Genomic DNA, 27,660 nt, shown 5'->3' with positions numbered 1-27,660 from the left:
ATCAGCATGTCCTTTTACTGAGAGTTTCCAAATCCTATACATGGGGAGCACATTTCCCATGGAAGATGAATTTGTTTTGGTTGGTAAAGTTCCAACCTGCCTCAATTTAGCCCATCTCCAGATTCCTAATCTAACACTAGGTATAGTTATTAAATTGGCTATTCATAATCAATACCCTGAGATATGTCAGCAGTCAATGTTATTAGATTGCATGCATATTAGTCGTTTTGTTCCCAGAAATAATGTTATCAAAAAGGACACAATTTAATGAATCAAACAAGATAAATAAACAATGTTTAAACTTTTGAATATTTATGCAGCAGCTCAATAGTGATTAGAGCATATAAGGTGAAGAAATTTAAAATTCGAAGAAACACAATAATAGATATTACTTACTGAATAAATTTGCATTTTTTTCCTGATGTTACCTAAAAAGACAAAGTACTAAAGAAGACTGGGTATAAATATAAACTTGTATAAATATGGGTATAAATATGAATTTGTTCTTAATACCTGTAGTTTAGTATAGGTTGTTTACAAATGTTAGTTTCCATCTCTTCTTCACCTTCTTTGCTCAAATATTCGAAAAACACTTTAGGAATGTAGCTCAGTGGCAATTGTTTACTAGAATGCATGAGAAGACCTGGGCTTAATTGCCAGGAACACACACTCATACACACACACACACACAAAAGCACTTTGAATAGAGAGAATTCTGGGAGAATTTTATTACAGCTAATGTACTTGAGTGTTTTGTGAGCTGACCTATAAACCCAGTAATCTCAATGCATCTTAATTAAATGAAAGAATAAAGGTTTTTGATCTGAAAGCGAACACTCAAGTATAAAATTTTGATCTGAAAAAATTGTGTTTAATTGTATTATGTTATATTCCCTACAAGATGCTCGAAATGGAGAGTTTTGGAGATGTATGTTCTTAATTATATTAGAAAAGAATAAAAACTCAAAATCAGTAATACGTTCATCATATAATGTTTGAAAAAGAACAGTACCTTTTAAACCCAAATAAAGTAGAAAGCAGGGTATAATGATAGGAGCACCACTTAATGAATTGGAAAAGCAAACATAAAGAAAATGAATAAGACCAAAGTTAATTATTTGCAGAGACTCAAAATTTTGTAAATGTCTTTTGATTAAAGGAGGCAGGGGGAAGGGGAAGAGCAGAGGAGAAAGGAGAAGGAAGGCTAAAGGAACTTTTTGTTTTTTGGGGGGAGGTTACTGGTGATTAAACTCAGGGCCACTCAACCACTGAGCCACATCCCAAGCCCTATTTTGAATTTTTATTTAAAGACGGGCTCACTGAGTTGCTTAGTGCCTTGCTTTTGCTGAGGCTGGCTTTGAACTTTCAATCCTCCTGCCTCAGCCCCTTGAGCTTGCCTTTTAGAATAAAGTCTCAATCATTTAGTAATTGTTATTCTTATATTGATAAGTCTATGTTTTTATGTTTCCTTTTTCTTAATGTGCTCTAGCACTTTATAAAAGTTCTGTTTCCTGGTATATTGAGCTAGTCTAGATCTGTATCTGTCAACACTTACTGAGTCAGTACTTCTATGTCATAAATGAATTGTCAGGTACTTACAATATAAAACTAGCCTAGGTGTGCACCACCATGCCTGGCAAACAAATTCTTGATACAAAGAAAGTAATATCACAAATCCTAGAGATTTAAGATAATGAGAGAAATCTGGATGAGAAGAGTGCTTGTACAAATTCTGTCCCAGATGAGAACTGTAAAATCTCAAACGTTCACAGGCAGAGAGAAGATGGGGCAGAGTGTACCCCTGAAATACTGAAGTGCAACAGGCAAGAAGTGTGACTTTGTGGCTTTTTGGTTTGAGGACTCCTCCAAGCCCTCTGGTTATGGTAGAGAAAGTCTGCAGCCTTATCAGCTGGAGTAGCAAAGGAAGCTTAGTGCAAAAAGAGCAGCTGGAGACTAAGAGCGAAATCCAAGAAGGGAGAGAACTGCAGAAATGATAAGACCCCAAATGTGAGTTTAAGCCTTGTTTAAATCCTTGGCAGAGTGATAATTATGCTTGCCCAGGGAGAAACACTGGGGCACCTAGTAAATAATGTAGGCAGAGACTTAGAATCCTTAAAGACAGAATCACATTAGGTGTGATTTTTGAATTTCCTGCTTCAAAAAGTGAGTGCTTTCTCCAGGTGACAATTTTTAAAAGTTCTTATTTTAGAGATGGTTTAAATTGAATTATGTTTGGTGAAACAAGGGTTGAGATTTGCTTCAAAATAATACAGGAGGATTAAGTAGAATTATGCATAAAAAAGATTATTCATTAGTTCATATTTGCTGAAGGTGAGTGCTGAGTACATAAAAAATTCATTGTGCTATTGTGCATATTTTGCATATTTAAAATATTTCATAATACAAAGTTAAAGTAATCTAAGTTAAAAACAAAACAGCTCTAATAGTACCAAAAATAACAGGTAAATCTGAGTTGCAAAACTTATATTGACAAAGAACAAAGAATACTTGAAAAACAAAGTTATATTATGATCATGTATTAGAAACTTAATATTCTGAAGTGGATAATTCTCCAGAAATTGCATTGTGGTCAGTGCTATTCATGACAGACTGAAACTGGAAACATCCTCAGTGTACATCAATGGTAGGGTGATAAATTGTGAGATACTCATATAACATAATTTAACAGACAGTATAAACTACAGCTGTATGCAATAATAGACAAATTTAAAAATTTTTTAAAAATTCTGTGTAATTTCAAAAACTATCACAACCAATCAATGTTTATTATTAGAAATAACGATTTTTTTCGGGGGGAGAGAGCTGAGAATAAAGATAACTATCTGAGACACAAGTGTGTTTCAGTTTTAGTAATGTTCTGCTTCACGACATTAATTGTATTTACTGTGTATTAACTCATTCATCAGTTCATTTATGATCTGTGCACTTTCCTTTCTGTATATAAAAAGAAAGCTTGCCTTTTAGAAAATAAAGTCTCAATCATTTAGTGATTATTATCCTTATATTGACAAGTCTATGTTTTTATGTTTCCTTTTTCTTACTGTGCTCCAGCACTTTATAAAAGTTCTGTTTCCTGGTATATTGAGCTAGTCTAGATCTGTATCTGTCAACACTTATTGAATTAGTACTTCTATGTCATAAATGAATTGTCAGGTGCTTATAATATAAAACTAGCCTTCAAGAGGAAGAATTTATTACAACTTAATGATTTTCAAGTTGGGTATTCCATGAAAAAAAATTAAGCATTTGTAAAATAAAATTAAATGATGTCTACATCTGTTATTTATTTTGGTAGGGATGATGTATGAGTCCAAATGTGCATAATGTAAGACTATAGATGGACTTTTGAATAGCTTATGGATGGTTGGGATCAGGGATGAAAAAATACCTTGTAAAATGTGGTGAAGTGAATTCACATATCTATGTTGAAGACTGAAAAAACGAGGAATACTTCTACATATGAAAAAAATGCGTCATATCTTTTTGGTTCATTTTATGGTAAAACAATATAATCATGCAAACATTTTAATATTTTTTAAATAAAATGATTTATGTAAAATTTTGATAGAAAAAAAATTTAGTGTTTTGAATTATAGAATTTCCTCTATGAAGACATGCATCTAGAAGCAAGTAAAACAAAAGCACAATTAACTGAGTACTTAATAGCCCTCTGAAAGAACCCTACAGAGATGCCTTTGGACAGAACCCAGAGAAGGAACAAGTTTAGCACCAGAAATATTGTTTCTTTAATTTATTTTTTGATTTGCTGATCTTTGAAAAAATAAGTTAGTTTTGCTATCAAAGTAAATCAAGGGACTCTAATGTTGAAGACAATAAAGCCATTTGATTTAAATCAGTCTACAGAATTTCAGGAAAAAAAGAACATAGAGAATTGGCATTGCATTTTTTCTTACTGTTTAGTTTTTTAAATTCTTTTTTATATAGTCATAATAAAAAGCAAAGTGAATCTATAAAACAGCTGCTACCCACATACCATATGGAAAAAAAAACATTCTTTGTTTTAGCCTTTTGGTAACTGGCTTTATATGAGCTTCTTTTTCCCTTTAACTTACATCTGAAATTCCATTTTCACCCACACATGTTTTCTCCTTTCCTCACTATAAAAATTAAACACCATCCACCTAGCATGCTCTATGGTCAGTCAACACTGAGGTCCATTTGTTTTTGTCTTTTGCCCTGATGATTAGCATCAGATCCTAAAGTAAAGAGTAACAATCTTGTCCCTTCTCCCCTTAAGGACATCTCCACCACCACTTATTTTATAAAACAAGATACAATTTGTGCCTTTTCAGCATGATCAATAAGTAAACATGTTTAGTGACATGTCTACAAGGACTTCAAAGTTGCATATCCTCCAGAAGATTTAAAATGAACACATGTAAGTCTTACACATAGTCCAAGAAAAGGAGTTGCTAAGGTGAGGATGGTGGCTTTTAGTGACAATCCTAAAATGGAATAAATTGGTTTGTCTTTCCTTTTCTCTCAATAATAAACACTAGAAGTTCAGAATTAAAAATATTACACTGAATACTTGTCCCTGTGCTACAAAACAAAAACCAAAACACGTTGTCACTTACTGTTAAAATGATTTCAGCTGTTAGAGAATTATTATCTGTCTTTTTGTATTTCTAACACAGAAGGCCGAATAAATATAGACATCATAAACCAGGCAATCATGTGGGACTCTGTTCCACAGGTAGAATATACAACACAGTATTTTAAAATATATCCACTGAAGTTTTCTTTTTTAAAAAATTTATCAAATAAAACTATTTTTACTGATTACATAGGCAAATTGAGGGCATGTTAGGGGCAGAAGTATATGCTAATGTAAACACAGAAACTTTAAACCCATATAGGTCACAGGCATGAGTTCATTCTCAAGAATATTTCTTGAAGATCCAGATGCTAAAGAACCCTGGGGCAATTATGGATCCGAGGATAGTACTGTTCCAATGTTTTTCTTTTTTTGTTTACATTAATTTTCTATAAATCTCCCTCAATATTAGACTGAACTTTTTGAGGTCAAGGACCAGATCCTATAAATTTGGTTATTTCCAGCATAGTACTTATACTAAATGAATGCTTGATGAATGAAGAGATGAAAATAGGAATCATCTAATATTCCATTATCACAATTTCTTTCTTCTTTCTGATCTGGGAAAATCGGATAAAAGATGATGAGATTTGGCATTATCTTTTACTCTCTTGCCAAAATGGCATCTGCTCTGAATTTGTATGCTCATAAAAATCCTGGTATGCTCTGAAAAGCTTGAAGAACTCTGCTCTAGAATTCAGGGATTACCATTCACAGGACACGTTAGTACTGGTGGGTTCATAAATTCAAGACAGAACCTAATAATTCACTTGCAGGAACACTGACAGAGAAGGCAATCCAGATGGGATAGTCATGGTTATTCATGAATTAAAGTTGTTCCATAAATACAGCCCATTTCCAACTTTCAATCATGCTGTGTATCATAAGCTAGAAATTTCACATATCTCAGTGCTAATGTTTTCTACATTCAGTCTCTGCAATCACGAAATCTCAAGCCACTTTTAAGTATCTGAAATTCTCAAATGGGTGGTTCTAAGAGAATGCTGACAAAAGTGATCAAATATTTGTAAAATACGGTTAGATAGGCTGATGTCCACATCTGGGATTTAAAAAAAAAATTCTATTTTCTATTTCTGAGGTAGTACTATCCTGGTAGAAATAAGTCTTAAAAGCTTGTTGAAAAACAGTTTTTTATTTCCTTTCCTCCCTCCCTTCCTAGTGGAGTTCTTTCCCAGCTTAATGGTGACATTGAGAAATATCCATGGTTTGATTCATGCAAAGTGGGAAGGGATGATACCACTAAAATGTTCTAAAGTCCCTTACTATTAAAGATGTTACCTGGAGAAGGGGTCACCATTCTTTACCTTTTTGCATAACTGTTATTACCATCTTAATTGCTGTGTCCACTGTATTTGAACAATTAGTCAATTTAATAACACAAGCCAGTGACTATTTGATTTGAAATAATTGGTTGATGTATTTGAAAGTTTTGAGTTTGTTGCAAATGAAAATTAATTTAAGTTAAAATGCTTTGTCTATTATTTCTTATATCAAGTTATAGTGGGAGCTTCCTTGTGTAGGCAAAAATGCCTTATGGAGGTAGAATATTGGCAGATGGTATCAGGGGAACCCTTCAATGAAGTCCTTATTGCTGGCCTCCTCGGCTACGTCAGGGAAAAGAATGATAAGCCCAAACCATCAGTAAAAGGGGATACCTGGAGTTGGGATCAAGACTTCAGTATAAGATTAAAACAAAAATATACACCCAAGAAAATAGGAATACTCTCTCCTTTGCTAGACTGTGGACTTTATAAGGAAAGGAAGTTGTTTGATTTGTTTTAGCCTTATCACTGTGCCAAAATGTAGTGGGCACTCATTAAATATTGGTTGAGTAAATAAATAAAAAATGAACTTTAATGAAACATATATAAAGCCTGATCAGGATTATATGAAAGCAAAATCTGACTAATAACCCAGGTTCATAATCAGTTAGATTGTAACCAAATTCTGGAGCATCTGTAGCCAGAGTCAGAACTGGGGAGGGAGAAGACAATAATGGGGACTTGGGTGGGGGAGATCAGGAGAGGATATGAGAGATTCAGGGCTTATTTCACTTGATGACATAAATTATCTCTCTGATCCTTGCTAAGTAGCTTTCCCCAATTAGTGGGAAAAGAAAAATTCAAAGTTTTCAGAATCAAGTCACAAAGCCTCAAGTTTGTTAAATAAAATACACTGAGATACTACCACTGGTTAATACCACACTATGTACTCCAGAGATAGTCAATATCAGAATACATATGAATTTCTGGACAGGAAACATTCTGGAAAGAAATACATCTGTGCATATAACTTCTAAAATGATTTCTTATTTCTCATTTACCTCTCCTGTTATGCTGGGTACATAAAGGGAAATTTCCCATATAAAAGTATCTTTTCAACTATTTTTTAAATCTGAGGCTAAAGTAGTTTTCTGCAGTGGTTGGTTAGACTCACTTTATAATCTTTGGAGCAAAAACATATTCAGATGTGCAGTTTTCTTTAACCATTTTTGACAGCAGGATTGGAGAGTTGAAATTCTTATGAATATCAAAATACCTATATCTTGAGAAGAGACCTAGATAATTTCACAGCAAGTAATGATGGGATGGCAGAGAACTCTGAATTGAGGTCTCCTCAGACTATTTCCACTAATCATCGTTAGTGACATTATTAAGGCTATTAAATGTCAACACCTTAAATAGCTAAATTTACAACATAAGGGTTATGGATTATTTGTTTGATTATGGAATATTTCTTAGGAATACTCAAAACTTCTAAACCCACTTTGCACTTTTCTGCCTTTATCTCACTTGATCTCTTAGCAGCTTTAAGCATAGTGGAATATTTTCTTTCCTTTGGTCAGCTCTTTTACTTTTTATTTTTTATTCATACCTGGTTTTCCGTCTACCAGACTGAGCTCTCCTTACTGATTCCTCCTCTTTAGCTAAACTTCTAAATGCTGAGAGCACAGCCCTCCTTACTGTCCTCCTCCTCTCTTGAAAATTTGTCTTTAGGTGCTTTTATTTAATAGCATGGCTTTAAATGGCACCTCTGTCTTTAGCCCTGATCTCTCGATTAGACTTCAGACTCAGATATCCTACTGTCAACTTGACATCCTTAGGTTGCTGATAGGTGTCTCACATTTAATCTGGCCAAAACAGAACTCTTGATTTCCCATCTTCAAATCTGTCCCTTTGTTCAATTTCTCTCATTTCTTGGTAAATAGCACAATTTACTCACTTGACCAATCCAGCAATGCAGAAATAACCATTTTTCTTCTCTCCAGCCAACAAATCCTGCCAGCCCTGCTTCTAAAATACAGTCCAGTTCTCTCCCATTTCATTGCGAGGCCCCAGCCTAAATCACCATCATTTCTTGCTTACCGTATTGCAATAACCTCATAACATTGACTTCCTGATCCTTTTCTCTTTCCCTTTCATTCTTCAAGTAAGAGCAGACAATGTTATTTTTAAGTATGAATCAGACATTGTCCCTCCCATCTAAGTTGCTCTCTATACTCTCTACTGCATTTGGAATAGAATAATCTTTCCATAATTTGTATATCCCTACAGAATCCTGTCTCTGCCTGAGTCTCTGATTACTTCTACTTCCACTTACAGCATTGCTAACTAAGGTCTAGTCCCTCTGCTTCGTTTTTGTGCCTCAAAGAAACTAGGTTTGTTCTACCTTTAAATTTCTGCATATTGTTATTTGAGTTTATTTGCTTCTTTATTTTTTTTAAATTTCTTCCTCCATTAGGATGCAATATTCCTTAGAACCTCATCTATCTTAGCCACATTCCAATTCAAGAAAAATAAGAGAGGAACCCCCAAACACTGTCTCCTCTATTTTCTACACAGTACATGGTACCATTCCAGTAATTTGCTCTTTCAGACAATTCAAGGAAAGTTAGAATTATGGCTATAAAAGTGATTCATAGAACTGATACAAGTACATAAAAATTGAAACAATCTTCTGGGTTTTGTTGACAAATGCTCTTGTTTCAAATATCAGTTACCATGCTCAGAATCCTACCATTAGCACATATAACTAGGATTGTGGTAGGCTTAGAGTACAGGAAGGAGATAGAAGATAAATTATTAAACTATAAGGAATTAATATGTCTTACTAATAATTAGGGACCTCTTTTACTAAATGACATTTTTAATAGGAGATAATAGGTAGAATATGAGAGCAGTAAATACCTGTATGGGCAGAGGTTGCATTTAAAGGTATAAAAGGGTGCAGAAAGGAGGGGATGGGAGATGTTGATAAGCTTTATTTACATCACATTTAGTTTTAAATCTACATGCAACCATTCAGTTATGAGACAATATACATTAAAAATAGTCTTTGCTGAGCATATGCTATTTAAAATAGCAGTAATTTCATGTTTGACCATGTTTGAAGTTTATATGGTTTTAATTATTTTCTGATTACAAGAAGCATATATTTAATTTTCCACTTAATAAGTTGTTGATTTCCTCCCTCTGATAACAAACACCAAATTTTTTTAAAACTACAATTTATAGTGCATTATAAAGTAGCATAGATGTTACTGTGTCCATGGATTCTGCCCTGTTTTTGTGTGTAAAATCAGTTGTCAGAATTTGTGTCAGGTCATTTCAATTTAAAAATATAGTCATTGTGATTATTCCAGAATTTGATTCATTCCTATCAGCTTTTGATTTTTAAGGATATTCCACTTTTGCTTGTGATAAGTTGTCATTTTGAATGAAACAGATTTAGCGCAAACATTGTGCTCTGACACTGAGGTGTCACTCTTGATCTTAACCTCCAGGCAAGCCTTGATCACCAACATTTCAAAACCTCTCTCATCAAGTTTATGAAAGCCTCTGCCACTTCCATCTGGAACTCTCGGGCCTCATTTTTCTGCTAATTTTTATTTTTTACTTTTTTTGAGACTGGGTTTCTCTGTTGCCCAGGCTGGCCTTCAACTCCTGGGCTCATCTGATCTTCCTGCCTCAGCTGCCTGAGTAGTCTGGACTCAGGTGTGTGCTACTGAAACTGGCTGAGGCTTCATTTTTCTTAGCAGCATTTGACCTCTTGGAACATTCTCTGCACACTAAAATTCTTTTCTTGGATGCTGAATTTCTTTCAGGTCTCCCTCTTTGTTTCTTTGGCCACACCATTTTCCTTTCTTGAGCTCTAAGTGGTGAGACATCACTGGGCTCATTTCTCAGACATCTTCTCTATCACTGCTCAGTGATCTCAGCCAGTAAATGAACAAAAGCTATTTATATACTGGTGAGTCCTCACATTACTCAACCCCAAATATTTGTCTTCATATAAAACCTCCTTGACAACTCCTTTTAGAAATAAAGAAGGCTTATAAAATTTAACCCATCCCAAACAATACTTGATTTCTTTCTTTTTTTTTTTTTTAACTGCAAGACTCACTTTTTGAGTTCCTTATCTCCATATATGACAATGCTATTCAACCATTTTGGATTCGAAAGCTCTGGAATTAGTCTTTGACTCTTCTTTCAACCCCACATCTAATTAATTATCAAGTCTTATACCTCCATTTGAAGTATAACCTACAAGGTCTGCTTTTCAGCAACTCTGCTACTACCACTATAGGTGAAAGCTATCTCACTGTCATCTAGGTGGTGGCAATCTCCTTGCTGCCACTCTCTAGGGAAGACTGGATTTTAGATTTCCCCTAGAGTTTGTTCTTCCCCCTCTAATCTGTTCTCTACCTTCTAGACCAAGAGGGGCTTTAAAAACATGTCAGATCTTGATAAGATCTCCCTATTTAAAATGCTTTAGTGGATTTCTCTCTACTTAGGATAAAATTTAAACTCTTCTCCTGGTTCATGAGACTGCATGCAATCTGGTCCTTGTCCTAGTGATTATTCAGCATCCTATTGCTACCTCCCTATTGATCTCTGTTCTCTTACCTTTTACTCAATCCTGACTCTATTCAAATGTCCCAACCTCAGAAAGCATGACTTCTCAAACATCTATTAACTATCACAATCTCTACCTTTACCTTTCTGCTATTTTTATATAGCATTTATCCTCAACTGAAATTATATCTCATATTTATTTCTTAGCTTTTATTAAATTCGCTCTCCTACTGTAATATAAGTTTCACAAGGGCAGGGACTTTATTTTATTCATAGCATTTAGCTCAATGTTTAGTACTTAGCAGCCCTTATAAATATTTGGTGAATTATTAAATTAATGATTTATATCGAGGGAGAAAAAAATTGTGCACAAATTTCGATCTTACATAAAAATTAAGAAGTTATGGAGAGATGTCAGTACAGCGAGTCATGGTGGATATGTGAAAGTTATGCTATTGTGGTAGGTAAAAAAGAAATTGAGGGTAAGTGGCTATGTGATGGATCACTACTTTGAGGTGTACCAATCTGGATCTCTCTCTTCTACATACTGGTATATACTTGTGGCTCTCTAACAGTACACTCACTAAAGATGGGTCCCCAGATACTCTGCCTCTGAAGTCTAGGGAGGATGTACCTTTATGTATAAAAACAGCATACTACAGTGATGCAGCCACACCTATGTTTATAGCAGCTTGACTCAAAAGAGTCAAGCTATAGAAACAACCTAGGTGTCCTCCAATGGATGAATGGATAAAGAAAATGTGATCTATATATATATACAATGGAATATTCATCAGCCATAAAGAATAATGAAATTATGATATTTACTGATAAAGGGATGGAACTAGAGAATATTGTGCTGATATAAGCCAATCTCCAACACCCAAAGGCTTAATGTTCTCTCTGATATGTGTATGCTAACCTACAGCAGGGGAAGGGGTGGCAGGGGATAATAGAAACCCATTAGACTAGACAGTGGGAAATGAAAGGAAGGTAGGGGGGAGAGTAATAGGAAAGACAATAGAATTAATTGGACTTAACTTTTCTAGCCTAGTATTTGTATACAGGATCATGTGTACACATCATGTATGACCACAAGAGTGGGAGCCTAAATAGAATAAGTTATATCTTATTTATGTATAATATGTCAAAATACATTCTATAACTGAAAATAAAGTAGAGCTTGAGGTAGGGTTTTAGGTGTGTTTGATTTGTTGCAAGAGTGCTAGCAGGTATAATCCATGAGGGCAGGAGGACAGCTAGGTGGGGAAGGAGAGGGAGCTAAGCAAGAATGTGAATCCAGGTAATCTAGTGTCAGCCTGATGCACACAGCAAAGGCTCTGTGTCATAAACCACACCATCATATTGTTCTCTTCGAGGCATGAGAGTGGTATCAGTCCATCACTAACCTTGGGCTGTCTGAGTGTGGGAGAGGTAACTTTCTGGGCAAAATGGGCTCCCTCAGAGTAGGAGAAATTGAGAACCATTAGCAGTCAACACGTTAGCAGCTGGGGGATGCTGCATTAGCTAGTAAAGGGGGTCAGAGAATGGTTCCCTTCATTTGGTTCACAATGGTTCCTATAATCATGTAGAAAAGGGGCTGATAGTGAAGCACATTCATTCATTTCGTTCAATAGAAACTTATTGGGGCATGTCATAGGCCAAGTGTTACTAGTTGCTGGGATGTGGTGATGAATCGACATGGTTCCTGCAACATGCATAGGGAAAAACAGAACTATTAATAGAATAAATATGCAGTCATAATATAGCACTGAATTATCTGTGCTATAATCAAATAATGAATTGAAGTTCAAATAATAAATTGAAGTAATACTGTAAAAATAAGTCCATGATACTGGACTTTATTTTAAAAATGGTTCTTGCTGCAACTTCTAGGTTCTTATATAAGAATTGATATATTGTGTGCATACACACTTGTATTATGGACTTTTTATATAATGTGAGCATTACTGTGTTTCAAAACGGCAAATTTCATGGAACAACCAAAGTAACTCCCCTTTGAATAAATAGATACAGGTGTCTATGTTCCAAGCAAAATTTGAGTATCAATATTAACGGTAAGACCTGCCTAAAAAGTATGAAAAGAAAATTCATTGTTATACGTTACATTATTAGAAACAAAGGCACAAAACATTTTTAATCACCAGTAAACTGGATACTAGCAAATATCTACCTGTAGTGCCTGATTCTACCTATTTTAATCTTTAAAAAAAAATCTTTGCATAGTCCTATGGAAAGTATTGTACAGAAAAACAAGCCAGCTAATGAGCAACATAGTACTTGTCAGTAAAACAGTATTTTTACTTTTTTTTTAAACATAGAGCAAAATTTCAAAGGAATATAATTCTGTCAAAGTGTCACCAAACCATCTCTTTAGGAGGATGTAGTGCCAGCAGAAACAACAAGGCTTATTTTCAGTATTTCTGTTCATACCTCAAATCCCTGCGGTCTTCCTAGACTCTCTTTAATATGTTTCCATGCAACAAGAATCTCTGACACAGACACACTTGTAGCCTTGACATCCGTGGGAGCAGCACTGGGTTCTGCATGAAGGAAAATGGAAATAAGAAGCCAGGACTGTAATAAGTTATATCTATCAAAACAGTATACCTAAATCTATCAGGGGTTCACTTCTTTCTATCTTGTTTTGAAATGATATGCTATAATAGCTATGAAAAGCTCAAGATAAAAAGGTGGTTTTGGATTTCTTTATTTGGGTCAAATATCATCAATAACTTACCAATGGCAAATGACAAATCTTTATCCTTGGATTAGCTAGGACATTTCTAGAGAAGTTAAATGGTCTGATTTAAATTGTCTGACAGTCTAGCATAATAATGAAGGAATGGGCTATGCACTTGGGCTTGGCTCTTTTTGTAGTGGTGGTGAATTTTTGCCTTTAAAAATTATTCAGTTATTCATGATTACACAATATATGCATATATTGAAACATCATGTGGTACCCCATTAACATGCATAAGTTTTGTGTTTTTATGTTTCAGTTCACAAAATCTTTTTTTATTCATTATATTTATTTATTTAGCTTTGGGTAAATTGCTTTACCTCCTCCTAACCCCTCATTCCCCCATCTGTAATAGGGAAGTAATTAGAATTGTATCTTACAGAATTTTAAGATTCATTTTAACAGAAATAATATCTATAAAACATTTAGTTCTAAGTTGCCATTTTAAATATTCAACCATAAAATGTCACATAAATATTATTGTATTTAACCCACAAAGGAGAAAATAGTCTAAGTTTCATTAGATACTTTTTGATGTTCCAAACACAAAACTGCATTTCCATTCTTATGTGTAAGGAATATGTTAAGCATCATGATATTTAAAAGGCATGCACTGACTTTTAAGACAGGTGTGGGCTGAGTTGGAAAGTCCCTGAAGGTCTTGGTGCTATTGCTCAAAACCACTTTTTCATTTGTCTCTATGTTCAGTGACCTTTCACACTATTTTTCTCGAATACACAATGTCTGACTGACATCCATCAAGAGGTGCATTTTATTTGAGGTTGCATGCTATGTGAGCAACAAAATATTTCTGGCGTTGACATGGCTGAATCATAAATATTGTCACCAACACATGTTAAATGAAATGGCAGAATAAAGGCCATATATTAGGTCAAACAGTTCTGTAGAAAGCCTATTTTAAAAAACCCTACCCCATAGAAATTGTAGACTTTGATACTAACCCCATAAAAGAGTTCAGACTAATCTGCTGAAATTTATTTATTTTTTTTTCCAAATTCAAGAAACTGCATAGCAAAGATAGAATTCTAAATAAGATTTTTAAAGGCCTTATGACAGACTTCAAAAGAATTGTGGCCATATTCTGAGATCTTTCCTTTTATAATAGAAAGTAGTCATACATCTGCCTGAAATGATTTTGTTTGTTATTAATTGAAAAAGATCTGTCAAAAGCATTTACCTGTTGCTGTCAAAGAAGCCCATAAAAGACTTTTTCAAAGGTATAGATTTGTAGCAAGCAACGATTTTTCTTAGGTAAAACCCTCATTAAAATCATCTGTTACAATTGTGTAAACTCAAAGTGCTTTGGTAAATTTAGTCTATGTACAGAAGTCAACATTAATTCCGGTCTCAGTATAAATAATGATTTCTCATTCTGTCACCCTCTGAATAACTTCTATTATTTTCCTTTGTTCAGTGGTTTCCCTCATCCTATTTTCCAACTTCCTATTAATTGTGTATCTACCCAATTTTTACCAAAAAAAGTGAATTCTGGGAAAAGCTTCTAGTTCTATTTCATTCTAGAATTGTGGTTTGCAGATTTGTAATAGACTCTTTTTTCTCCATTGTTATTTCACAGGAGTTAAAATTCTTGATTTTGCCAGTAAAGTAAAGGACATGCTGATATTTTGAGTTGTGTACAACTTGATCTCTAGGATTTAGGACTGATATATTTCTAAGAGAGCCATGCTTTGGATATCACTTGTTATTCAGTAATAGATTTGCTTCTCTTTAGAATGAATGCATTGCATTACAGAGATTTGTGTGCCAAAAGTCTTCTTTTAGCTTTTATATTATTGAAGCAATTACATCTTTGTCAAAGAAGATTGCAGGGGGATAAATAATTTTGGAAGCACAAAGCATGTGGTTGGGTAGCAGCCTTTCTATCCTTCCTTTTCTCTAAAGAAAGAAATTGAGCTTGCAGGAGTACTATATGCATTTAAACACTCCTCAAATAGAAAATTTTAAATGCTATACTCCATGTATGTATAACACGTCAAAATATACTCTACTCTCATGTATATCTAAAAAGATCAGATAAAAAAATAAAACTACTTCCTAAATAAGCACCTTAACTATTTAAAAGCTCTGAGGATTTAAAATTGGGGTCAGAACCATCCTGACATTTTACAGTTGAGTTCTTGGGGCTGTGCATTACAGCTACATCTAATTGAATGAGGGTGAATGAATCATACCCGATCTACTTTAATTTGTTTCACCTTCGGGATCTAAATAGTTTCAGATGTACACCCATGCTGACCTAACTTGGAAATTTCAGCATAGAGATTTATTCCGGAAGTTTTAGTGTGTACTGTCTATAGCCAAGTGAGCAAGAAGTTTGTCTGCATATAAGGATAACTGACTGGATCAGCAAAGTTTAGAATGAAACTCACTATTCCTTTAATCCTACTTTAGCCAAGTGATGGAAGGCCATGACTAGAAAGAGTTTAGAATAACACTGACATCAAATGGATGGCCAGTGGGTCTTCCATCATTTTGTTAGTACACACAATGTGTTCAACTAAATTAATTTAAGCCCATGTTTAAGTTCTAAGGTCTGAATTTCCTTGGGGAAACAAAAGTAGAAATCAAGTCTGAATTCTTGTGTGGGAAGGTGAGGACTGGCAGTCCACTCTAACCATCAGGGTGTATTTGCCAGAGCCCTTACTTCTCCCTGTCCTCTCGCAAAAAGGAAATACTTCACTTGCTTGTTTCTTAAACGACCCTTGCAGGACTTGAGTAATGGACTTGTTTTTAAATATCTGCCCCTAGTTTGCAAAAGCAAAAAAGAGGCCAAGGTTGATTTCCCCTTTCCCCCCAAACTCTCCTCTGGTTCTGAAAGGGTCCCAGCTAGAGCTCTTCTCTTTTTAAATTGGGTGCCAAGGAAGCATTCTCAATTTTTTGGAGTGAGCTTTCAGATACAGAAGAGATCTTATCGAAAACATTCGTTTCTCCATTATGCCAAATTCCCTCCAATAAACAGACAGAGGCATGGGTGGGATATCATTAAGAACAAACAAAATAGATAAAGGGAAGAACTCAATGTAACAATTGCCATTTTACTTTGAGGGTTTGCTATGTTCTTCATTCTGGTAACTATATTAATTAATCATCCTAAAAAATTTTGTCATTACAATCACTATTACTTAGGTGAAGAAATTGAGGGGTGGTGACACTAATCGATCCAAGGTCATTCAGAGCTAAATGGTGGAGGATGTCAGCTCCCACCACCATGCCATCAGCTGTGTGTGTCCCTGTTGCACATGCCTTATGTTGTTTTTTTCTTCTTTTTCTTTTTTATTTTGCTTTCTCTCTTCCCCTTTGCCTCTACACTTCTAACTTCTCCCAAGAGTTTTGATGTTGGGCTTCCTACTTGAGAGCTCTACTCATGAGTCTTTTCAGAAGCCACCTAGACCCTCACCATCATCTGTTTAACCCTCCACAAACTTACAATGAACTCCTGTTACTCCTGTTGCAGGGACCACATCATACTTGTGCATTTCTAAAACTCTCCTGACCTTTAAATCATAGGGTGTTCTCTGCAGCTCTCACTCCTGTCTATTATACTCTGGTAATTTGATGAGAGCTCAGGAACGTATTTCTGAGATTATACTAGTGTTATGTCTAGTAGACTTAAGACTTAAAAGGATCTTTTTTTTTTTCCTTCTACTTATTTTATTAAGTAGGCCATGGATAACTCCTTTACTCCAATCTGGGGATATGAAGTAGAAGGCTGACTGATAGATTTTGGTATCAGTTAGATTAAAAATTTGAAACAGCATTACCATGTTCATGAATTTAGATGATACGTTTGTATTAAGTGACCTAGCAGCTGGAGTCCTCCAAGTAATGTGGGGGGATGTGCTTGTAATATTGATTATACATCTGACTTCCCAGGAGGGGCAAGCAACAGCATTAATCAAAGGAGAGTTTAATAAACTCCTTGGGAGAAGGGTTATGGTTTCATTATTTAAAAATTCAGTAAGGACAGCTGTAGTTGAACTTTTATAGGCACTAATCCAAATAGATCATCTGGCAAAGACAGGAAATTATTCCTTGTATTTTATAACTAATATGCCAATTTATTAATTTCCAAGTTCACATAAATCCCACTGAGCTCAGTTCCAGCTAAGAACTGATTTGGAGAATAATGCCTTATGAATGTTGGGTTTTAATTTGAGCTGTGGTAGCTCTGTTTGCAAGAGGATAATTGCATATCAACTTCTTCAAATGAATAGAGGCTTTGGGTTTTAATAAAAATAAAAGAAGCACTCTTTACATACAAAGCAAAAACCAAAGGGAGGGGGTAGTCTAGAAAAGTCTAAAGCATGTCACAAATAAATAAATCTTCTAAAATACAATTAGTGTATATTGAAATTCAGTTTTTCTATTAGGCATAAGTAAATGTTCTGATTCTATCTAAAGTTATAGTAATATGTTAGATTAAATATTTCTAGAAAAAAATGCTGATTTGACCTTCATCTTGAAGAAAAACCCCTTTATTGGTTTTATTGAGCATTTTAAAACTACTTATTTTGGAAATTTGCTATTCTTTTAAAAAGATGGAACTGCTTCAAAATTATGATATTGGTACGATTTTACCCTGCTCTGTAGATCTGTAGTCGAATCAGGATTAGGAATGTACATAATTCTTGACTGGTTTAAAGTGTGTTCAGTGTTAGAAATCCTAGTAGGAAAATCTAGGGTGTGTGGAAATCCTAGTAGGCAAAAATCTGTCAGGTTTATGCCAGATGCTACTTGGCACTAACAGAGCCTTTAAGGTTTACTTCTATTGTGAAAATATTGAAAGGTTTCAAAGGTTCAAGGGTGTTAGCAAAAGAAGCATTTGCAACTTCTCCAATAGTACTCTAGGGCAATAGTCAATGTCAGAAATGCAAGTCAAGGTCACATCTCAAGTAATTTACCAAATATCAATATTTACAAATGATGATTCCTTTTAATAACAGGTCAACTAAGGTTTTTCCTTTATAATAATATAATTCTCATTTGCATTCCAATATACTTTCTTGAGAGAGGAAAATTAAAAAAGATGAAGGGTGAACACACACAAGCATTCATAGAAGGGCATTCTGGGATGTGAATGCCATCTATCATTGATGTTCCAGTGGGAGAGGTAGAAGTAATACTCTAAGATGAGCCTTGTTAGTCTTTCTGTGCCTCAGATAACACCAATTCTCATGGCTGAATTTTGGTTGAATATCCATCCAGAGAATAGAATACACTGTAGAGATTATTAATACTTTAATTATCATGGAAACATGTTTGTCATAAATTGTTAGAGAGTGAAGAACATAAAGCAACATAAATGGACTGATTTTTAAAAAACCAAAATGTGAAAAAACTTAGAAAAACATATCTAAAATGTGTAGTGGGATGTGTAATATATTTAACACATATCACCCCCCTCCAACCCAGGTCAGTGTCAGCTGTGAAAATGTGACTTTTTCATAGCGTCCTAGGCGTGTGGCCAGTATTCTTGGTCGAGAGAAGAACTAAGCCCATGAATAGAAATAGAAAAGCAGTCTCATTCCGTTTGTTCTTTACTGCCTCTCCAGTAAGGAAAGATTTGAAAGTGAAAGACAGTTGACTGGGTTAAAGGGAACAGTAGAGCAGCAGAATTGGTCTTAAGAAGTACATTCTCAGATCTGGTGGGCTGGGGGTAAGAGGATGATGATTAAAGACATATTGAACCTGTAAATATCCACAGGCATAGAGGAGATGAAACTGCACTGGCAGGAGTACACCCACAATTTATAGTTTTGAGTGTATTACAGGTTTAATTAAAAATCATTTAATTTTTAAAATGGTCTCTTCTTCTCAAGTAAAGCAATTTTCCAAGGGACTAATTTGCCCTTTTTATTATAGAGAAAAAGTGAACTATGATTACTCCCTGTTAGGGATAGTTGTTTAAAAGAACACCTTAGAACATAGGATAAATTGACAAAATTTTAATTTTAGATTTGTGAGGATTGACAGAGACATTTTTATTTTAAAAGTTCATTATTGAAGTGTAGAAAGACAGGGCTCAGAGAGGTGAATTAACTGTCCAAGATCATTTAGTATATAACCAGAGTTGAACTTGGGCTCTGCTACATCTAGGAAAAAAGCTCTTCTGTCCCCTATCCTGCAATTTTGGTTGAAATTTAGTGATGGTAGCACTTTATTCATATTTACACACAGAGTTCCAAATTTTTAAATCTAATTAGTAAGAAAATGCCAAATATATTTTGAATTTTGTCATCAGAACAAAGGCAGAGTCTATACATACTTAATTTGCCTGGTATCTTTCATATTTTAGTCTACAAAATAAATGAAGTGTTACTATGAAATATGTTACAGCAACAACTTCAGTGTCTTTGAAGGAAAATATGCATATTTCCTTTCTAGCTTAAAAGAGAAATCTCCAAAGGCAAGCCATTTCAAGTTTAAGGGAACACAGTATTAAAAAAAAAATGGTGGCTGCTATAATTTAATTTCAAAGCAAAGGTTGTCAAGAAACTTACAAACTGGATTTCTTAAAGGCAGCACTGGCATTAACATACAAAGCATGTTCCCAAACTTCTGCAACTCACCTCATGTGACCTTTGGGATTGTGTGCTTGATAATTGGGTTGAAGCAATTTTAAAGCAACAAGAATATGCACTTCCTGAATAAAACATGTACTTGAAGATAGATATTTGGAGTAATAAATAATAGAAAATATCATAATTACATACATTCCTGGTGAGACAGTATAGGGTAGTAGTTAAAACGTGCTTCGGAATCATATAGGTCTAGTGAAAATCTCAGCTGTGTCACTTACTGGTGTGAACTTGGGCATGTTAGTTAGGTTCACAGACACCTAGTTTTCTAAAAGGTAGATTGAGCTTGAGCTCCTGGCCTCTTGTTTGGTTTTAAGTGTTAAATTAGGTAGTATAAGTAATACGGCACAGTGGCTATATTGAGAAACATCAAAAATCTGAGATGCTTAGTTCATGGGTTTCTCATTGGAATACCCATGACTCCTTTTCATTACTTGATTCTTTATCTTCCTGACCATTCTTCTGCTAGAATAGAGTTTTTGCTTCACTATTTGGCTCTACATTATAAAAACATAAGGCAGCTTTTACAGAAAATCTGCACTTACATAAATCAAACACTACCTTTGTTCTTCCATATTCAAATAACCCTATTTCTTTTTATGAAGCTCACAGCCCTGAAAATATTAATTCTTTTGAGCTATTCACGTTGCACATGTGGGCATGAAGGAAGTACAAGGGTCAGTCTGTGTTGCCCTTGCTTATTTGGAAGGTCAAATGAGTGCTGCCTTCAGTGGAACATTTTCTCTCATAAATTTAGGGAATATAAGACAATTTTATTTTAAACTTTCGGGGTCAGTTGAAATTCTGCACATGAATACAAGAAGGACTAAGAGGTAAAGCTAGCTTTCAGGAGTTAGATCTATCATGCTTTCTCTCAGAAAATAGCACGTTTGTACTTAAACTCAAAAGAATCCAGGATTTTGATGTTGGAAGCAGGGTTTGTACTTTAGCTCTATGACCTATTGACTGTAATCATGAGCAAGTCACAGGTTTACAGTTTATTCATCTCCAAAATGGCTAGTTAACTGTATCTTAAGTGAGGTCATGTGTACTATCGCAGCACACTCTAGAAAGATCAAGGATTTAATGCTTAGAGATAGGGATTGAATACTCAATTACAAACTTGTTACTTTTAGCAAATTTCATAATTTTTCTGAACTTTAATCTCTCTTTCTACTCAAAGCCTAGCACACAAGATTGTCATTAGGATTTAATGGTTCTATGAAAAGTTTGTAATAGAAAGTCCTGATACTACTTTATCAGTACAATGGTTTGTGCATGGGATAGATAGAAATATTTACTGGCCATGTAAATGGAGACCTTATTTAGATTTATTTCACATATGTATTATTAAAGTTATCTAAAATTCAAAAGAAAGGGGTTTGTTAATATGCACCCAGAGAATTGAATACACTACAGAAATTACTAACATTGTTATTATCATGGATACTTGTTTGCCATAAATTATTAGGGAGTAAAAAACAAAACAAAAACCAAAGCAGCATAAACAATTTTTAAAAATTAGATTATTTTAAAATTAAAATTAGATTTTTAAAATTACATTTTCCAAACTCTTCTCAAAATTTATCTTAAGTGTAGTAAGATTATAAATGAACTTTATTTTCTTTATTTTTGGCTTACTCTTGAATAATGAAGCCTTTCATAAAGAAACAAAAAAAATATTAAAATGCTAAATAAGATAATAGGAATAAGGCAACTGACCTCCTTCAGCTGAACAGATAACCACAATTTGACTGAAAGGTCCATCTCCTTTATTGTTATAAACGCCAACCTTTACTTCAAAAGGTGTAAGGGGAGGGACGCTTTCATCTCGATAAATAAATTTGGAAGCTTCAGAGGATGTCACCATTTTTTCCTTCCAGCCACGTGTTCCATTGGGTCTAAAAGCCACAATATAACCAAAGCCTTCCCCATTCTGAAACTCTTCAGATACTGGCTAAAGAAGGAAAACACAATTATCAGCAAAACAATTTGTAAAAAACCACTTCCTGCAAATCTTTAGTTTTTTATTGTTGTTATTTTATGGATAACTAGGGCAAAGGTAAATATCAAATCAATACTACATTGGAAGCCAACATAACAAATGACTTTGGCAGGTTTTGAAAACTTAAAAGAATTTAAAGGTAAAAGAAGGAAAATTAAATTATATCTGTGGGCATGTAAGAAAACTCACAAGAGTACTGAAAACTCCTGAAGTGAAACAAATTTGCTCTCATCAGTCATGTATATGAAAGGAAGGCCCTTGAATTCCACACTAGAATTTAGCATGTTGGGGAAAACTGACATACGGTCTGATATTTGGGAATATCTTGTCACTGATGCTCTTCTGCAGAGTACTTTGCACAGTTAATTGAAGAGATATTAAATGAAGAACAACCTTTCAGTGTTCTTTTCATTTTATTTATGAATATGCACAAATACTGGACTATGGAATTTTTTTTTTCAAGAAACTTCTTCTGCTATGGGGCTTATGTTTACATTTGTCAAGTGAGCTTCAATTGAATATCACAGAAAGCCATAATTGTAATTGACTAGTTAACGGAAAAGTTTAACAGCCACTGATGAGCACAGTGCTTGATACATAGTAGACAGACAGTAAACATTTATAAAGTAGGTTTTCTTTAAAATTTTGATTTGAAGAAAAACTAGTTATCAAATGAAAGAAGAGAGACAAGCCTATTATAATCAAAGTTCATGGGGAAGGGCAAGTCTATTTAGAGAGAGATCATCTCAGTGAAGGTCAGATGTTGAGAAGTTAATACTTCTGCAGAAATAAAAAGCAAGGCATGAGGTTTTATTGAGAAAAGGGGAATAGATAGAAAAAACAGGACAGATGATGAGCCTATGGAAGGTTTCTTGGGAAAAGATATTTTACTTTACATTTTATATTTGCTCTTAGAAATTATCAGGCATTTGTTCGATTTTTCCAACAAACATTTCAGTGTCTGTATATTCTAAGGCTTAGGTCTGTGAACTACATAGATATATTTGCTATTTGTGTGTGTGGTGCTGGGGATCTAATCCAGGGCTTTGCACATGCTCTGCAAGTGCTCTGCCACTGAGTTATTTTCTCAGTCCCAACAATAAGGTTATTTATCAAAAAGGAAATTGGCTTAGTGAAAAATAAGTCTCCTTTCATTCTTTTTTTTTTTTTTTTTTTTTTTTTTTTTAGAAAAAGAATACTTTGGAAGCTGTATGACAAGGTAGAAAAAAGAATACAAATGCTTATAAGAAGGGTCCCAATTCTGTTTATTAGGGAGTTTCTTAAAAATTATCTGATTCATAATTTGTAAAATGAGGACACCATTTCTAGCATGGGCTAGGAGGGACAACCTGGACACTGTGCCCCACATGGGTGATTCATTCCTCCTCCCCAGGACTGTTAGTTCCTAGGAAGTCAAGGTGACTATCTACTGGTCAAATAATTAAATGACAAATGAAGTCAAACAGATCCATGAAGTAATTTGGAATAGGATGTGTTTTAATCATGCAAACTTTGTTTTGTGATGTCTTATATGACAGGAAAGCATATCTTAGACCTGGGGCCTGGTATGAAAATGAGAGAGCTTCGCTTTGGCAATACTTGTGAGAGCAGTACATGCTCTAAGTGCTTAATCTAAAAAGAAACCCATGTGTTTCTGTATACCAGGGCAGCAAGCCTGCATTTCTAAGGAAGTGGGGAATTCTGACATCTTCAGAGACTTTCTTTACCTCCCAGGCGATGACCAGCTCATGCCTTCTTCCACTTCTTCCACTGACATTGGTGGGTGCTGTCTTTGGAACTGTGAGGAAAAAAGGATCAACAGTGAGGAGAGGGAATAGATGTGAGATTTTTCTTACAATACAGACCTATCATGACCCTATTGACTTTGGGTAAAATCCTGAAATAACAAGTCAAACATTGGTTTGAGCTTAGAATGATCATATTAAATATTGAAATAAAACATTTGTGACAGATTATCTGCTTTCAAATCTTTGAGGGACAATATTTTTAATTGTAGCTGGACACATTACCTTTATTTTATTTATTTTTATGTGGTGCTGATGATCGAACCCAGCACCTCACTCGTGCTAGGCAAGCACTACTGCTGAGCAACAACCCCAGCTCCTTGAGGACAATTTGGTAACTATATTTCATGGCCACATACTCCATCCCTAAACTAGTCTTGTTGTAAATGATCTGTCAGTGATGTTCAAATTATAATGAACATGAAAGCTAAAGACTCCTACTAATGGTTAGATAAACTCCATCCTTTAAATTGTTTGCTTTTCTCCTCTTTGCCAGTAGTGTGACCCTTTTCTGTCATCTAGAGCTTACAGAATCCCTGGAAAACCCACAGGTTGACACCAACATTACTGTATTACCAGAACTCCCCAGGAAGACCCAATTTAAAGAAATCTTAGCAAAAATGCCACAGAAGGAGAATCTATTTCAATACACATTTAAAGAAAACCTGTCAAGAATCAATTTCTCTACAAACTGCAAAATATATAGGCCCTCAGTGAAACTTTTTTCAAATGAATAACTATTAAAAGAATAAATGTGTCAAAGGAATAAATTTCTTCTTCACTGTACCAAACCACAAAATCTGCAGTTGAATGGGAACATTGTCAAATGAAGAACTGTTAAATGAAGAAAAATATTAAAAGAAATCATTTTCCAGGCTATGAGCCTGCATTAGCAATTTTACACTTCACCGTTGCCTTTCTATCCCAGCATATAGTTTTAAAATGATATTGATATACTCATAAACAATGAATTCACTCCCATATATTACCTACTCGGATGACAGGCTATTAATTACTGCTAGATATTCACGCAGCATTTTATATGCTAGAAAAAACTGAAGGGAGAATTTATATAGTACTAGAAAGGAAAAATAAAAATTCTACTTGGGCCAGGGAGGTGAGAGAAAAAAAAGCCTGTTAACATATAATCGGCTCCACTGAAATAAATAAGCTTTATTTTTCAGGGTCCAAATTTCAGTATCTTTGGGCATGTTTCTCCATAAATGATTCTTCTCCAGTCAAACCACAGGAAGAAGCCACCAATACAGCATGAAATAGCAGTAGAGTATATACAGCAGTAGTTACTAGTCTTTTTTTTTTCTTTCACAGTTACATGCATACTAAAGATTTTTTTTGCCCATGGAGTTCACTTTCATGGGTTCCCTAAGAATTACATGGTGTTAGATAACCTTTATTCTCATACAAGAAATTGTATGGTGTTCAATTGGGAAAAAAAATGGGGGTATTGCAAAAAACACTCTGAATATGTCTTAATTCATACGTATATCAAGCAAGTGATTTATGGACATGAGTTTTTAAATTAATAGTCATAGTTAATGGACATGAGTAGCAACCTGTGATGTGTCAGTATGCCTCGAGACCATGTCTGAAAAGCCACTGTAACATGATGTACTAATTGTAAGTTTATTTTCTGGTTTATGATATGAGTAATACAGCACATGAGAAGTGAGCTGGTTTTTACTGTGTAAAAAGAAAGAAAACAAGGTGTCATATAATTCCCCTCAATGGCTAATCTGAGTTTTGAATATTCTGATCATCCATGGCTGCTCAGTCAAATGAAGAGTGGAGATAGAGTAATTTATCGATACCAAACCATCATGGCTTGTCTTTGTACCATTTGTTTAAGAAAAAACAAACATGCACTTCACATTTATCTCACAACTCACATTTGAGTAATATTATGCATAAGATCTATCAGGTCAAGTTCCTTTTCTGTTCCTTTTCTGTTACACTGTTATTTCCTAAATTTAGGGATCTAAGGACACAATGCCTAAATGTATGGATTTCTATGGGAAGACTATGCACTGAACACCCTGTTCAATTTTGTTTAGTTCTCTGACATCACCTAAAAAGAGGCTGCTCTGAGACTCTGGATGGCAGTTGTGGAGTAGGCTGTGGGATCCCTGGTGGGATCCCTGGAGCCCATTGTAAGACTGGAGGAGAATGGAGTGGGAGAAAGTATTTGAAATCAAAACCTCTGAAACTTTAGTGTATTGTTCTACAGTCTATTAATGCTTTTATGTTTTAGAAAGCTTATTTAAATTGTTTAAAAGTTTTAATTTTCTGAGTAAAAAAAACTGGTGAATGTTTTGTAGAAACTTTCACTTTGAGAAGACAAGAAAACAAAGCTTTCTCTGATTTGATTAATTTCTATTTGGGTAATTTCCCAGTTGAATTATCTGTAAAAAACCAAACAACAAAACAAGACAAAAACAACCCCAAGTGCATAAAATTTCTTGTATTCAAAATCAAGCTGCTAATTTCTTTTTATTTATTTATTTTTGGTAGTGGGGATTAAACTTAAGGGTGCTTGAACACTGAGTTATGAGCTACATCACCAGTCCTTTTTATTTGAGACAGAGTCTCCTAATGTTGCTGAGGCTGGCCTTGAACTTGTGATCTTCCTGCCTCAGCCTCCTAGGTCTCTGAGATTACACCACACCTGGCAAGATAGCCCATAGTCAGTGTTAGAGTGACATAAAGAGAATGTTAGTTCCTATCTCCAATTTTAATAAACCTAAGTGATATAGCAAGAGGTATTATGGCTTACTATGTTTTAATAATATTTGTGAAAAAACACCAACTGCTCCTAAACTTAAAAAGCTTATTATTAGATATACTGGGAAGTACTACTAGAAAACATAAGGCTTTAATAACTACAACTCAGGCATTATATTTTGTTGTAAGGATCATACTGTTTGGGCAGTCTAATTCTAATGGGCTTAAATTTCCTAATTATGTGCAGATGATCAGTGAAGCCCAGGCTCATTCATTTCCTTTTCAAGTTGGTGGTATATAGTTATAATCTCTGCAGTAAATTCTATGGAGTCTACTGATTTTAATTATAGCCCTTTATTTATAAAACAGCATTACTTATGATATGAAGGAATTTGACTTAATCTTTCAGAGCCCTTCTGGTGTAATAGTCCTATAATTATGGTTAGAAACATAAAATTAATGCAATGAAACATCTAGTAAATGCTTTCATTGAGTACAGAGAAATACATATTTTGTTAAAAACCAAATATTTTCAGTGGCATTAATGAGAACCTGATTTATATTTAAGAAGTGAGGTCATTTTTCCCTCAGCCACTGATAAGGTCATGAGCATGTTAGCGTAGACAATCAAGTTTACATGCATGGTTAGCAGGTTAAGCCCTGATTCTTCTGAATTTATTTTTGGGCAGTGATCCTCCATGAATGGATAATGTAATTGATACTTTGCCCACAAGCTACAAACAGTTAACTGTTTGAGGTCTTATCTGGCACGTTGAACTATAGACTATTGACTCTTTTCATCTTTAACTTTGAAAACATTCTTGTAAATACTCAGAATAACCAAAATGTAGTATACCACCTCAGTTTAAGCATGTCTAAATATTTTTGTAAGTACAACAGTTAGAACAAAGTGAGCCACACTATCAACATGACTTAATAACTAAGCAAAAAAGATGAAATCATTTACCCATCTTTTTTCCCCCACTGTGAAAAATTTCTAGTTTTCTTATTGCAGGTGTTTAAATGACTTATTACATAATAAGCTTTATCAGAGACTGTTAGAAGCGATGTGTAATTTAGGAGCTCAGTGGTTATTGACTAGTTTGGAAAGAAGGTAAAGGAGAATGGAAAGACAGGAGGGAAGTTGTTTATACAGTAAAGGTGGGAGGGGAGAGGGACATTTAAACATTTTTCCCCTACCAGAATTTAAGT

General features: G+C 34.6%; 1 protein-coding gene across 1 annotated transcript in view; it reads right to left on the bottom strand.

Moving 5' to 3' along the window:
* Positions 1-27,660, bottom strand: part of Cntn5 (contactin 5) — a 663,533-nt gene that overhangs the window by 30,254 nt on the left and 605,619 nt on the right. Inside the window, exons 17-19 of the mRNA XM_077797318.1 lie at positions 23,632-23,702; positions 21,622-21,856; positions 12,970-13,079 (exon numbers count right to left, since the gene is read on the bottom strand). Coding sequence (XP_077653444.1) covers positions 12,970-13,079; positions 21,622-21,856; positions 23,632-23,702 — 416 coding nt within the window. The remainder of the gene's footprint in view (positions 1-12,969; positions 13,080-21,621; positions 21,857-23,631; positions 23,703-27,660) is intronic.

The sequence above is a fragment of the Urocitellus parryii genome, chromosome 4 (genome assembly GCF_045843805.1).
Source record: "Urocitellus parryii isolate mUroPar1 chromosome 4, mUroPar1.hap1, whole genome shotgun sequence".
NCBI classification, from domain to species: Eukaryota; Metazoa; Chordata; class Mammalia; order Rodentia; family Sciuridae; genus Urocitellus; species Urocitellus parryii.
This window is presented reverse-complemented; position numbering and strand designations above follow the sequence as displayed.